The sequence below is a fragment of the Balaenoptera borealis genome, assembly GCF_965194805.1.
Source record: "Balaenoptera borealis genome assembly, chromosome: 4".
In the NCBI taxonomy this organism is placed as follows: domain Eukaryota; kingdom Metazoa; phylum Chordata; class Mammalia; order Artiodactyla; family Balaenopteridae; genus Balaenoptera; species Balaenoptera borealis.
The window spans coordinates 52,388,621-52,403,974 of NC_138861.1; the positions used below are offsets into that span (position 1 = coordinate 52,388,621).

The following is a 15,354-nucleotide window of genomic DNA, read 5'->3' on the forward strand; positions in this document are numbered from 1 at the left end:
GAAAATAAATAGTGTAGCAGTAGAAGTAAGTTCAAAGGGCTCAATATAGGATCAACACAAAGAAGACTACATGCAATCACGTTATAATCAACTTGTTAAATGTGAAGTACAAAGAGAGAATATTGAAAGGAACAAGAGAAAAGTGACTTGGCACATATGAGGGAACTCCCAGAAAACAATTTGTGAATTTCTCAGCAGAAACCTTACAGGCCAGGAGAGAGTTGGATGATATATTCAAAGTACTGAAGAAAAAAAACAAACCTGTGAGCAAAAATGACCATACCTAGCAAAATTATGCTTTAAAAATAAAGGAGAGATAAAGTCAACAAAATCACAGTGAGTTCATCACTACTAGAACTGCCTTATAAGAAATGCTTAAGGGAGATCACTTTGAAATGAAAACATGTTAGCAGAAATGCAAAAGCAAACAAAAGCATAAATTTCAATGGTAAACTCATACACACACACACAAATATAGCATAATAACACTGTAATGGTGCTGTATAAAGTACTTTAATCCTGAGATAAAAGTTTAAATTTGTTAACAATATAAAAAGAAGGAAACTGACTATAAGGACACAAAGTTTGGGTGGGAGTAAAAGAATAGATGTTTAGAACTACAAGATTTCTATGTAGCCTTCAGCTAACCACAAAGAAAAGGCCTACTATAAATAAACAAAAGATAAAGAGAAAAGGATCAACGTAAATCACTACAAAAAAATAATCAAACAACAATGAAATAAAGCTACAGAGAAAGAGTGCAAAACAGAGATAAGACAATGAACAAAACAGCAATAGTAAGTCCTTACTGATCGATAATTAGTTTAATATAAATGGATTAATCTTCCCAATCAAAAGGCATAGAGTGGCTGAATGGATAAAAAAACAACATCCAACCTTATGCTGTCTACAAGAGACTCATTTTAGATTAAAAGACACATACAGGCTCAAAGTGAAGGGATGGAAAAAGATACTCCATGCAAATGGCAACCAAAACAAAGTGAGAGTTCCTATATGCATAACAGACAAAATAGACATTAAGTCACAAATTGTCTGTATAGACAAAGAAGGTTTCTATATGATAATAAAAGAGTCAAGTCAACAGGAGGGTATAACAATTATATATGCATCCAGCATCAGAGCACATACAGCTCTAAAGGAAATATCGAAATTAAATGGAGAAATTGATTGCAGTACACGAATAGTAAGGGACTTCAATAACCCAGTTACAATAATGGATAGAACACCCAGACAGAAAATCAATCAACAAACATGACTTGAACAACACTATGGACCATATGGTCCTTACAGACACATACAAAACATTTCATCCAACAGCAGCACATACACGTTCATTTCAAGTACACACACACCATTCTCCAGAATAGATAATATGTTAGGCCACAATCAAGTCTTAACAAATTTAAAAAGTCTGAAATAATTTCAAGTATCTTTTCTGATCACAACTAGGTATGAAACTAGAAATCCCATAATAGTAACAAAACAGGACTATCTGGACGTCCCTGGTGGCACAGTGCTTAAGAATCTGCCTGCCAATGCAGGCGACATGGGTTGAATCCCTGGTATGCAAAGATCTCACATGATGCAGAGCAACTAAGCCCATGCACCACAACTACTGAGCCTGCGCTCTAGGGCCCACGTGCCGCAACTACTGACCCCGAGTGCTGCAACTACTGAAGCCTGCGTGCCTTAAAGCCTGTTCTCTGCAACAAGAAAAGCCACTGCAATCAGAAGCCCATGTACCACAACAAAAAGTAGCCCCTGCTCACTGCAACTAGAGAAAGCCTGCATGCAGCGACGAAGACCCAACAGAGCAAAGAATTAAATTAAAAACAAAATTTTAATAAAGAAAAGAAAACAAGAAAATTTACCAATACGTGAAAATTAAAGAATATACTCTTTTCCCCGTTCCACTTTTATTGAGATATAACTGCCATAGAGCCCTGCATAAGTTTTAGGTGTACAGCATAAAGATATGACTTATGTACATCAAGAAATGATTACCACAGTAAGTTTAGTGAACATCATCTCATATGGCCACAAAATAAAAGAAAAAGAGAAAAATGTTTTCCTTGTGATGAGAACTCTTAGGATTTACTCTCTTAACCTTCATACATAACACACAGCAATGTTAATTATATTTATCATGTTGAATAATACAGTCTTGAGCAACCATTGGCTCAAAGAGAAAATCAAAAGGGAATTTTCAAAGAATCTTGACACAAACTAAAATGAAACACAACACACCAAGATTTATGGGATGCAGCAAAAGCAGTACTACAGGAGAAGTTTGTAGTGATAAATGCATACATTAAAGGAGAAGTCAAACCTCAAGTAAACAATCTCACTTTATGCCTCAAGGAACTAGAAAAAGAAGAAAAAAGTAATCTCAAATTTGGCAGAAGGAGGGAAATAGTAAAGATTAGAGCAGAAATAAATCAAATAGAGAATAGAAAAACAATAGAAAATAGAAACAAAACTAAGTGGTGTTTTTTGGAAAGATAAATTTGACAGACTCTTGACTACACGAATTAAGAAAAAAATACACAAGACAACTCAATAAAATCAGAAATGAAAGAGGAGACAATATAAGTGATGCCTCAGAAATAAAGGAATCATAAGGGTCCATTATCAATTATGCCAACAAATGTGATAATCTAGAAGAAATGGATACATTCCTACAAACATACAACCTACCAACACTGAATCAAGATAACACAGAAAGTCTGAACAGTCCAATAACAAATAAGGAGATTGAATCAATAATTTAAAAAAAAAACAAAATAGAAAATCCAGGACCACATGGCTTCCCTGGTGAATTTTGCCAAATATTTGAAGAATTACTACCAATCCTTTTCAAACTCATCCAAAAAACTGGATAGGAGGGAACACTTCCAAACTAATTTTACAAGGCTAGCATTACCCCGATACCAAAGCCAGACACAGACACTACAAGAAAAGAAAATTACAGCCAACATCTTTGATAGACATAGATGCAAAAATCCTCAACAAAGTATTAGCAAACCAATTTTAACAATAAATTTAAATTATCATACCCCATGCTCAAGTCAGATTTATTCCTGGGATGCAAGGATGGTTCAACATACACAAATCAACCAATGTGATACACCACACTAACAGAATGAAGGAAAAATCATATGATCATCTCAATAGAGGCAGAAAAGGATTTGACAAAATTCAACATCCTTTCATGATAAAAACTCTAAACAAATTAGGTGTAGAAGGAATGTACCTCGACACAATAAAAGCATATGAAAAAGAAAAGGCCACAGCAAACATCTTAACAGTGAAGAACTAAAAGCTGTCCCTCTAATATCAGGAAGAACGCAAGAATGTCCACACTTACCACTTCTATTCAACATAGCACTGGAAGACGGAGGAATTAGGCAAGAAAAAGAAATAAAATGCATCCAAATCAGATAGGAAAAAGTAAAATTACCTCTGTTTGCAGATGACATGATCATACATGTAGAAAATCCTAAAGATTCAACAACAACAGCAATAAAAACTGTTAGAGGGGCTTCCCTGGTGGTGCAGTGGTTGAGAATCTGCCTGCCAATGCAGGGGACATGGGTTCGAGCCCTGGTCTGGGAAGATCCCACATGCCACGGAGCAAATGGGCCCATGAGCCACAGCTACTGAGCCTGCGCGTCTGGAGCCTGTGCTCCGCAACAAGAGGCCGCGATAGTGAGAGGCCCGCGCACCGCGATGAAGAGTGGCCCCCGCTTGCCGCAACTAGAGAAAGCCCTCGTACAGAAACGAAGACCCAAAACACCCAAAAATAAATAAATAAACAAACAAACAAACAAATAAATGAAAACCAAAAAACTGTTAGAACTCATAAGTGAGTTTAGTAAAGGTGCAGGATATAAAATCAGCATATAGAAGTCATTATACGAAAGGAATGACCTACCCAAAAAAGGAAATTAAGAAAACAACCCCATTCTTAATCTCATTACAAAGAATAAAATACTTAGGAATAAATTTAGCCAAAGGGGTGAAAGATCTCTACATTGAAAAGTATAAAAAATGGATGAGGAAAATTAAAGATGACACTGATAATATGGAAAGACATCCCATGTTCATGAACTGGAGGATTTACTATCATTAAAATATCCATACTACCCAAAGTGATCCACAGATTCAATGCAATCCCTATTAAAATCCCAATGGGGGACTTCCCTGGTGGTGCAGTGGTTAAGAATCCACCTGCCAATGCAGGGGACACAGGTTTGAGCCCTGGTCTGGGAAGATCCCACATGCCGTGGAGCAACTAATTCCACACGCCACAACTCCCGAAGCCCACGCACCTAGAGATCGTGCTCTGCAATGAGAGAAGCAACTGCAATGAGAAGCCCGTGCACCACAACAGAGTAGCCCCCACTCACCTCAACCAGAGAAAGCCCACGCTCAGCAACAAAGACCCAACGTAGCCAAAAATAAATAAATAAATTAAATAAATTTATTTTTAAAAATGGGCAAAGGACTTGAATAGACATTTCTCCAAAGGAGGCATATGAATGGCCAACAGATGTATGAAAAGGTGCTCAACATCACTAACTGTCAGAGAAATGCAAGTCAAACCACAATGAGATATCACCTCACACCTGTTACAATGGCGATTATCAAAAAGACAAAAGATAACAAGTGTTGATGAGGATGTGGAGAAAAGGGAACCCTCGTGCATTTTTGTTGGGTACGTAAGTTGATACAGCCACTAAGGAAAACAGTATTGAAGTTCCTCAAAACATTAAAAATACAACTACCTTATGACTCAGCAATCCCACTTCTGGGTATACAGCAAAAGGAAATGAAATCGGTATTGTGAAGAGACATATGCACTTCCATGTTTACTTTTCACAGTAGCCAAGATATTGGATCAACTGAAGTGTCTGTAGATTCATGAATGGATAAACAGAGTGTGGTATATAAACAGGCATATCTCCTTTTATTGTGCTTTGCAGATACTACGTTGTCTACAGATTGAAGGTTTGTGGCAATCCTGCATTGAGTAAGTCCATTGCTGCCATTTTCCCAATTAGCATTACTTTCAAATTAAGGTATGTACATTGGTTTTTTAGACATAATGCTATCGCACATTAACACACTATAATATAGTATACACATAAGTTTTATATGCACGGGTAAACCAAAAAATTCATGTGGCTTGTTTTTTTGCAATATTTGCTTTATTTTGGTGGTCTGGAACCAAACCTGCAATATCTCCAAGGTATGCCTGTATACGATGGAATATCATTCAGCCTTCAAAATGAAGGAAATGCTGCTATTTGTGACAACATGGATGAACCTGAAAGAGATTATGCTACGTGAAATAAGCCAGATACAGAAAGACAGCTACAAACACTTCAGGATGCTACTTTTATGTGGAATCTGAAATAGTCATAGATGTGGGGTGCAGAACAGTGGTTGACAGTAGATGAGGGGATGGGAAAATTGGCAGGTATTGATCACGAGGTACAAAGTTTCAGTTATGCAAGGTGAATAATTTCTGGAAATCTAGAACTGTGCATATAGTTAACAATGCTGTATTGTGTACTTGGAATTTGCTAAGAGGGTAGATCTGAAGTGTTCTCACCATAAAGAAAGAAAAAAGAAAATGGTAATTATATGAGGTGATGGATATGTGAATTGGCTTGATCGTGGCAATGATTTTGAAAATGTATATGTATATCAAAACATCAAGTTGTATATCTTAAAGATATATTTTTATTTCTCTATTATACCTCATTAAAGATGGGAAGAAGAAAGAAATGAGGTAATGATACACACTACAATATAGGTGAACCTTGAAAATTATGCTATGTGAAAGAAGCCAGACATAAATGGTCACATACTGTATAATTTACACTTATATGAAATATCCAAATCGATATATCTATAGAGACAGAAAGCAGACTGGTGACTGCCCAGGGGTTAGGTAGAAGAAAGCATGGGTAGGTCTTCCCTTTAAAGCGATAAAAATATTTTTGAACCACATAGAAGTAAGGGTTGCACAACATGGTGAATGTACTAAATGCTATTGAATCGTGCGAGTTAAAACGGTTAATTTTATCTCAGTAAAAAGTAAAACTTCTCCCCAAGTTACATTTAGTTAATTTACTGTGTCCTGACAAGTTTTAATATGAATCATATCGTTAAGAAGAAACAGCCTCAATTCACACCAAATAAACATTCAGTTTAGCGAGGTATCTGTTTTCTAATGGTTTTTTTAATGTCCTAACTTCAGCATACTACCCCATCCCTATTGTTGTGGTAGAGCAAATGGCATGAACCAGAGGTGGAAACCTAAATCAGACCTTAGAACTCTAACTGAATTTTTGAGACAATGCAACGGCGGGGTTTATGTGTTTTTGCTTCAACATGTTTGTACCTACAATTTCTTATCTTGTTCTACCTGACTTGTTAAAATCTTTAATTCATTTATCTTAAAATATGTAAATGGTTTATAAAAAGCAAGTAAATATCTATGTATTGCTAGAAAAGAGATAATTTAATGATGAGCTTTCTTTATTCGTCATATTTTATACTGTTAGAAGAATGAGGCTATCAACTGAATTCTGTCCCCCCAAAATTCATATATTCAAGCTCTAACAAAGTGATGGTATTTGGAGATGAGGCCTTTGGCAGGTAATTAGATTCAATGATGTCATGAGGATTAGGCTCTATTAGTGCCCCTATAAGAGGAAACCAGAGAGTTTTTTCTGTCTCTCTCCACCATGTGAGGACACAGTGAAAAGACAGTTGTGTGCAAGCCAGGAAGAGAGCCCTCACCAGGCACTGAATTGGCCAGCACCGTGATCTTAGACTTCCAAGCCTCTAGAGCTGTGAGTTGTTAAAGTCACCAAGCCTATAGTATTATGTTATGGCAGCTTGAGCTATAAGAGTACTAAATGGAAGAGACATGGAGGAACCCTAAACACATATGGCTAAATGAAAGAGGCCAAACTGAAATGGATACATACTGTATGATTTCAGCTATATGACATCCTGGAAAAGGTAGGGCACTGAAACTATTCTGTATGATACTGTAATGGTCAATGCTTGTCATACATTCGTCAAAACCCATAGGATATACAACAGAGTAAACTGTAATGTAAACTATGGATATTAGTTAATAGTAATGTATGAACTTTGGCTCATCAATTGTAAAAAATGCCCCGCACTAGTGCAAGACGTTAATAATAGGGGAAACCTTGGTCTGGGGAATAGATGTGAGGGGGTGTATGGGAACTCTATACTCTGCTCAAATTCTCTTTAAACTTAAAACTACTCTAAATATAGTCTACCAATTTATTTAAACAAAATAAATCTAAGTTCCTCATCATATTGTGAGATTACCATCTTACAGTTTTTCTATTTGACCGACTTCTTTAATGTTCATTTCTATCTTCTTTTATCCTTGTAAAAAACATATCAAATGTTTTGTACTATTTCACCTCCCAGCCTATTATCTTTTTAGTTATATGTCTTTCATAAACTTTCATTGGAAACTACATGAGATATCCTTGACTTATTACACTCTATGCCCATTACTATTTTCACCACCTCCCTAGTAATGCTTGAACCTTGGCTATGACCCATTGTCACCTCTGGACAAATAGTTTCTGCTCGATTTTCTGTCTTCTGTCCTTCTGGGCCACTTCTATCTACCATCACTACACAAAGAACTGACTTTACAGATTCTATATGCCAGTGTGTAAGACTTGCAGTGTTTTAAGAAGTATCCCAACTTCATGATGATGATTTGGGGTCATTACCAAAGCACTCGGGATCATACATATTATTTTAAGGTAGTTTTATAGGACAATGCACATTGGTATTTTCCTCCTATTAACAGAGTAGGAAACTGTGGGTTGATCTGCAGTTATTTTGATTAAGAAAGCAGGATATGAACTCTGCTTCTTTGCTGGGGTACTTGGCACTGCTCCTTCTCTTGCTGGGACATATTTTGCGCCTTTACAGCCTGGCATCTAGGCGTCCTGATCAGACTAATGTTTGGCTTTATTGGATACGGTGACCAGTCTGATTGATATTCTGGTACATACAGGGTACTTGGTCATGGTTGCTCACCTCTGAACCTCAGCTTCATCACCTGCAAAGTGCAACTAATAGCACATCCGCTTTGTGGGGTGTTTGTGGATTTGGCAAGCGTCATAGTGCCTGGCACGTGCTAGAGACTCAGGTGATGCAGTAATTACCCAAATTTGCATTTTCAGTGGATCTTTCCCACCTGGAGAAGGTGACTCACAGCAGCCTTGGGGGAGGAAGAGCAGGACAAACAGCAAGGGCAGCATGGGCCAAGGCAAGGAGGTGAGAACTGACATGCAGGGGGGCCTCATGCTGGTATCACCAGAGGGCCCAGAGTGAGCCAGGATGTGGGGAGAGACTGGCCGGTCAGTAAGACCAGGCCAAGAAGGGCCGTGTGAGGGGGCTTAGCTTTTACCTTGTGGTAGAGGCCATCCAAAGGAGAAAGTGGAAGATGGGTAGGTATAGACTTCTCCCTTAGGAATTGTCCTCGGGGTCTGTTTATCTCCTGGCAGGGTCCGTTCAATGAGTTGGCCCCTCCAGCACATTCTAGAGAGGACTGGCCATGTCTGACCCTCTGGAGCTACAGCCCTGACCTCCTGGCCACCTCACTGAGGAGAGGGCTCACGGGGGAATCAGCCTCACTCTGCATCTGTCCACCAGTCCTGCACCCTGGACTCCAGGACCACTCACTTGCAAGAGACACATCCAGCTGCCAGAGGAAGTGACATTTCCTGACTCATCTGGCTAAGAATGAGCAGAGTATTGCTGACCATTCCAGGGGCGTAGCTGCCACAGAAGATCAGGATGGGTACAAGCCATAGAAGATCAGAAGGAACAAAGGTCAGTCCACGTGGGAGCTCACACGGGCGCCTCACAGTCACCAACATGCCCTCGAGTTTCCCTTCCAGCCCAACACACACTCCACCTGCCCACAGTCGCCTGTGCCACCATCACACAGCCCCACAGAGCTCCAAACATCCTCAAACACACAAACTCCCTACCTATAAGCAGATGCCTGTGTGCCCAGAACCCTCCTGCTCCAATATACATGCACTACAAACCCCAATAAAATCACAGCCACAGTCTTGAATACAAAAACACACCCCCAACGGCCCCCGATAATCAAACACCGAAATCCTCATATCCCACAAAAGTCCACCCAACCCCATATAACCCCCCAATGCAAACACACAAACCCTTCAACAATAGCCAAATACATTCAAACCAAACTCACATACTTCTTAATATAAGACACAACCCCCAAAATCCAAATATAACACATACAGTCCCCCCACAGCTGTGAACATCCACGTATGTACAATGCCTCAGAAGCTGAGACAAACACAAAATACCATCAGAGAGACACAAGGTTTCCAGCCTTCTCCTAAATACTCCCCCCACAACACATGATGAACTCACACCCCCAATACAAACATACACCCATCTCCCTCTTGAGATACCATAAACAGCCTCTGTCACATCCCCTGATTATACACACACAGCTAGCAGCCCCAGTTTACACTGACAACCCCAATCTCTGCAAATTCCTCCACACCAAAAATACACTCCCTAAACTCTTACCCTATAGGATGAGCGTGTGTATAACCCCTATACTCTGAATACACACAGATCCAACACACAAAGCATTAAAATGCATACCCCTACCTCTTCTCAAGTGCCTGCACACAGAGCCTCAAAACACCCAGAACCAGCCCCACCACCCAGCCGCACCATGCTACACCAACCGTACACTCATAAAGGCACTCAGGGCCCTCATCTCTCCCCAGATCACACATACACAGTCTCTACACAGCTTTACTATTACCCCAAACCATCCTATACCCCAAACATACATCCATGAGTTCCCCACACAGCCCTAACCCGTGACAGAGGCAGCTCTACCAGGGGCATCATGGCACCCCGAGCGGGCAAATGCCGCTGAGGTAAGTGCCTCCTATGTTGCTGCAATTCTTGCTGCTGTTGCAAATCATCCCTTGACCCCACCGAGGCTGACCGGGACACCCTAAACAGGAAGTGGCAGCATATGAGTCAGGGAAGAGGAAAACTCCCTTCCAGGTATTCCCTGTCACCATCCATTGCAGCAAAACATCGGATGACCAGCATGAACAAGAAACAGAGACATGTAACTATACCGTGATGGAAGTGCAAATTTTTCTAGAAAAAATTTGTCCAAGGGAAGGGGGAGAACTGTGTTCCCCCTAATTATAAAGCCATGCTGTTACAATTCAAAGAAACGTCAGATACGGTACAACAGGCATTGGACTGCATCCATGTTGTAGCTAGATATGAGAAAGATAATTTTTCTGAAGCCCCAAATCTCGCTTGCCAGTAAAGGCACATGGGCCCCGCTGCCCCATCGGCCAGGAACCCAACAGAGGACCCTTAAGGGATATAGGGACTTCTGGGACCCTTACTGGTCTCCACCAAGGGGTGGTGCTTCACACAGCTCCATCCTTCATGAGATGACTAACAGACCTCCCTGTACTGGCAGCTCTGGAGATCGGGGTCCCTAATGACGTAACCCTGGGACAGCCCAAGCACAAGGTAGACATTTTTGCTCAGACTCTTCAGCAGACTGGAGTGATGGGCAGCTGTCACCTCTCCGAATCCTGTACCCTGACCTCTGCCAAGGCCTCTGCCTTAGGGACCTGGCAGATCCCTGGAGCGTGGCCCTCCTCTGGGACAATTGCCCATATACTTCTCTAATTATCCTTGGGACACACATAAACAACTTTTCTTATGGCTCTCATTGACTACTGGAGCTCAAATTACACTGCTTCCTGGGAAACCCTTCAATTATAAGCAAGGCCCACACGTTAGATTACAACGCATAATAGTCAGGGGAGCAGAAAGCATTCAACTTCCACTGAAGGTCACTACTGAAACAATCTTTATTAAAAATCTTGTAGCGCTGGTAGCCCCTTGGGCCCTACCCTTTCCCGGTACAGCTATGGAAGCCTTGATGTACCGCAACGCCGTGTGGAACAAACCCAAATCCCTGGTCTTCCTGGTGGAAGCTGAATATTGGGAGCCCATAAGACTGCCACCCAAGACAGCAAATATCCCCCAATAACATGTATGACAGGGGGCTGTGGGATTGCAGCCCAAAATTCAAAATTTATGACAAGAAGAAGTCATTAAACACACCATTTCTCCTTTTCAATTCCCCCATTTGGCTGCTATTAAAGCCTGCTATTAATAAGTGGTGCCTTATAAGCAACTACTGAAATATCAATGCTGATCCCCACTATTAAGGCTCCCATTTCCAACACTGTCCAGTTAATTAAGGATATCCAAAGGGCTCCAGGGAATTACTTTGCTGTGACAATCTAGCTATTATGTTCTATTCAGTACCAGTTATTGAGGAGTCCCTGCTGCAGTCTACTTTTACTGCAGAAGGCACCCAGTGTGTTTTAACCTGTCTGCCTACTGGCTATCTTAACAGCCCAGCTATTGCCTACAGTCTTTGCTGGCAAGACCTGGTGTCCCCTTGCACCGTCTGGCACTATACTGATGTTCTAATCCAGAGCCCCTGAGGAGATTGGTGCATGAGGCCCTAACATGGTTGGTGACCCATCTATAACATACAGGTGGGCTACTGCCCCACAGAAAATTCAAGGGCTGTCCACAACTATTACATTTCTGGGCATTAACTGATCCTCTAAAAGCCAGGAAGTTCCTCTTGCAGCTAAACCTCAGCTGTTAACTACTCAGCCCCCCAACACACTATAGCAAGCCCAACTCGTCTTCCTTAGGTCTCTTCACACTTCGGAGGCAACAAATACCACACTTGTCCATCATTGGTAGACCCATTTATGCAGCCACGTACAAACCCTCCATATTTTACTGGCGAAGAGCTAAACAATAAGCTTTATAGCAGGCACAAAGGTCAATTAGTCAAGCCCTCCCACTGGTTCCCCCTGGCTGCTCCTTCTGGGCTGAGAATGGACTATGTGTCCCGGAGCCTTTGCACTAACACAGCTCCTCCTAGCTGCCTGTGGGCTTCTGGACCAGACGGCTGCTCTCTACACCACTACACCCCCTCAGAACCGATTTGGGAACTGGTTCGTTGGTTTTGGTCTTGGTTTGGTGTGCACTGATGCCAGAGTTTGCTTGCGTCTTTTGCGTTTTGGTGTACAAAACGGGAAATACTCCATCTACCCTGAAGGAGAGCCCTTTGGGGCCTATATTAGATAAATGGGTGAAACATAGCCCTGAGCCTATGACTAAGAAACACATGATATACTATTGTAATAGGGTGCGGACCCAAAATACAGGATCAGAAGGGCGGTAGCCCCTGAATGGCTCACTCAACTTTTATAGGATCTCGCAGTTAGAAGTGTTTTGCAAAACAGCAAGCTGCACCGGCAGTTGTTCCAACTGCCCACCCTCCCCCCATGCCACCATCATATTCACCACCTCCTGTTTCCCCTACCCACGGGGATCAAATAGAAGTTTCTGTGTTAACCCCCAGAGCACAGGAGCCGGATTTAGTATCACCATCTAAGACTCCACAGGCCACCCAATTTGGACCGGGAGCCACTTCCACAGCAGGGCAATTTCCCTTGTGCTGACAACCTATAAGAGGCCAGGCGACGCCCTTGGACCTGAGGCGTCCGATTCTAATTTCCCCACAGGAGCCCCAGGGAACTTTGACAGTGGGGGACGAGTTGATTGACTCTCCAATAGATACCACTCCCCAAACCCTCCCAGTTTATCTTAAGAGGCTTGTAAATAGTAAACAAAGGGGAAACAAAGTCATCCTAGGAATAACTTGCCTGTATCTTTGAGATGCAAATGTCCTTTCTGGTCTTCTCAGGAACCCTCATCTCTGCCATCTTTTTAAAATGCATCTTCTTAAAAGAGGGTAAAGTAATTTAGAAATTGAGTTATCAAGGATAAATAAAAAACCTAAGTGTCTTTTCTGTAAAAATTCAGCCATCTAGACAAGTGAGTTTGATTTTTTCCATCTGTCAGAAACCTAATTTGAATCCAACCTCTTTTTGCAAACTGATGGGTTTCACATGGCTGTACCTGACTCCGTGCTGAAATTTGGAAATGACAACTATGACGTCTCTGTATGTTTGTGTCCTTGTATGTGTCTTTGTCTTTGGATAACATTGCTGAGGTTGATTTGTGGATGAGCTCTATGTAATTGGCTTAAAGAAAAGTGAGCACTTACAAACCAAACTATTCTAAATACAAAAGAAATTGAGCTAAATGAGCTTCAGGTTCACGTGAACTGGGAAATATTTAGTATTAATTAAGACCTGGTATTAATGTTCGTTTGTTGATCTAATTAATATAGACATGCTGTTAGAGTCATCAACATTAAGTATAATACTTTTATTGTGCCTAGGTTTAATATAAGCTGAATAAAATCTTGTTATATCTATTGCAAATTTGTCAGCAGGGAAATAACCTGATGTGAAGAAACTTTTAAGGAAAGAAAATGCAAATGAAATAAGAGCTTTAGGTGAACTTTTTAAAATACTTATCTTTTAGGAAGGTCTATCTAAAATTAGTCTCTCCAGATATTTGACCACTTGAAAGTCAGAATTGTGCTAAAATAAGTGACAGAAGCTTTATGGAAAGTGGACCCTGAAAAAAAAGAGTTCTGTACGTGGTCAGGATTGACTAAGTTTAACTGAGTAAATAAATTTTAAAAGTAAGCTGGTGCAAAACCTGAATTTCGCTTTTCTCTCTGTTAAGAAGACAAGGTTTCTTAAGATTTTGGACTGCTTTTGATACCAGATTTTAAGTTTTTCTACCTTTTAAGAGATCTGTTCTGTACTTGCCTTTGAAATCTTTTGTTGGTACTTTGGCTAACTGAATAACTATTGTTTCACAGTGACATGTGATCCTACCTGACTGTTTTTAACCCTTTTCTTATTTTTCGGACAAAACTTCCCAAATCAAATTATAATGAAGTTCCTTTGACCTCTAGCTAACTTTGGGGTGCTTCAAAGGGCCCCTGAAACACCCCAAAGAGATATTAACTAATAAGGTTGACTTGGTATGTTGAATTACACGGGAAGTGTTGTCAAATAAGCAATAAATCTTCTTAGGTTACATTGTATGCCAAATGATACAGGTATTCTACAGATTATATGGAGTTCCTAAAATTTGGTATGTCCTGGTAAAATGTGACCAGTCAGAATTCTCTTTATTATCTGAAAGTGTTGCATGTCACCGCAGTAACCACGTTACTTTGTCAATTGCATCGTAATCAGATTTAAACGTGCCTTCTCTTTGTTTCTTTTCAAGTAGCCAAATGTATGTCTCAGCCCACTCATCTTTGTACAAATAGACATAGAAGTCTTTCAAATGCTGTTTTAGCAGGAAGTTACTGATGTGTATGTGCCATTTACGGTGATTCTGTATATACTCCCCAGCTTCAAAAACACTTAGAACTGCTGCTGTGGTTTCTGGAAGAGTCAGTTGTCGGTTCCTCAATTACACCTGTGCAGCTCGGGTCTGAGTTTTTAAAGAACAGTTAACTTTTAAAGAAGTTTCTTTATCAAAAGAGCAGTTTGAGTTATAGCCATGGTTTTTGCTGGGTTAACATTGGCTTCAGTTAAATCGTTTCAGTTATAAAGTAAGTATAACTATGGTGAAGAAGCTTGTCTCATTTTTAGATGCTGAATCACATTTTATTTCTTGAATTAATGCGATAGAAACGTCAAAATTCCGGACCACTGGAATATGCCAACTTTTTTGTTTTGGGGTTGTGTGTATAGTTTTTGTTGTGCTGATTTGTTTGCTTGTTTTTTAAAGAAACTGAAACTGCTATGTCTGCTAGTGGAAGAAAATGCTTTGTTTTGCTCTGAAGATTCTGAAATTATTCAGACATATCGTGGTTCATAGATTACAAAGAATAATGCTAGTTAAATGCCAATGAACTATTTTTACTCTTTTTATACGAAATGTACAAATTTCGGCGGGGGGGGGGTGATGGTGGCAGCGGTGCCTCTTACTACCTTATGTAAAACACTTGAACATTTTCATCAATATTGCCATCATCTGTTTAATACTCCCAGTATATTTCCTCAACGTGTTTACCTAAAGTTGTATGGAATGACATAATAAGCAATAAAATCTGGATTACACCCAAAAAAAAAAAAAAGTGCCTTCTTAAGTCTTTCGTCATTGTACATAGTTACGGTTTCACTCTGATGCCTCTGCAAAAATGCTTCCTCTTCAAGAAGATTTATACAAGGGACCTTCGGATAAATACAAGTT

The 15,354-nt window shown here is 40.3% G+C and overlaps 2 protein-coding genes across 34 annotated transcripts in view; one reads left to right on the top strand and one right to left on the bottom strand.

The window, feature by feature from the left end:
• The window catches only part of LOC309628287 (uncharacterized protein), a 94,799-nt gene that overhangs the window by 68,145 nt on the left and 11,300 nt on the right, over positions 1 to 15,354 (bottom strand). For 7 of the 32 annotated variants that reach the window (XR_014244329.1, XR_014244330.1, XR_014244331.1 and 4 more), the window contains exon 3: positions 12,891 to 12,965. The exons of 19 other annotated variants lie outside the window; for them this stretch is intronic. Coding sequence is in view for 2 of the 13 variants with exons in the window: in XM_082391196.1 (XP_082247322.1) it covers positions 12,891 to 12,968 (78 nt within the window). In the remaining 11 variants the exon portion in view is untranslated. Of the gene's footprint in view, positions 1 to 4,808; positions 4,935 to 12,890; positions 12,969 to 15,354 lie in introns of all 32 variants that reach the window. 6 more of the 32 variants (XR_014244327.1, XR_014244328.1, XR_014244312.1 and 3 more) reach the window with 2 other exon arrangements.
• LOC309628258 (NUT family member 2G-like) overlaps positions 1 to 15,354 on the top strand; it is a 66,385-nt gene that overhangs the window by 23,477 nt on the left and 27,554 nt on the right. The gene's annotated exons all lie outside the window — the stretch shown is intronic.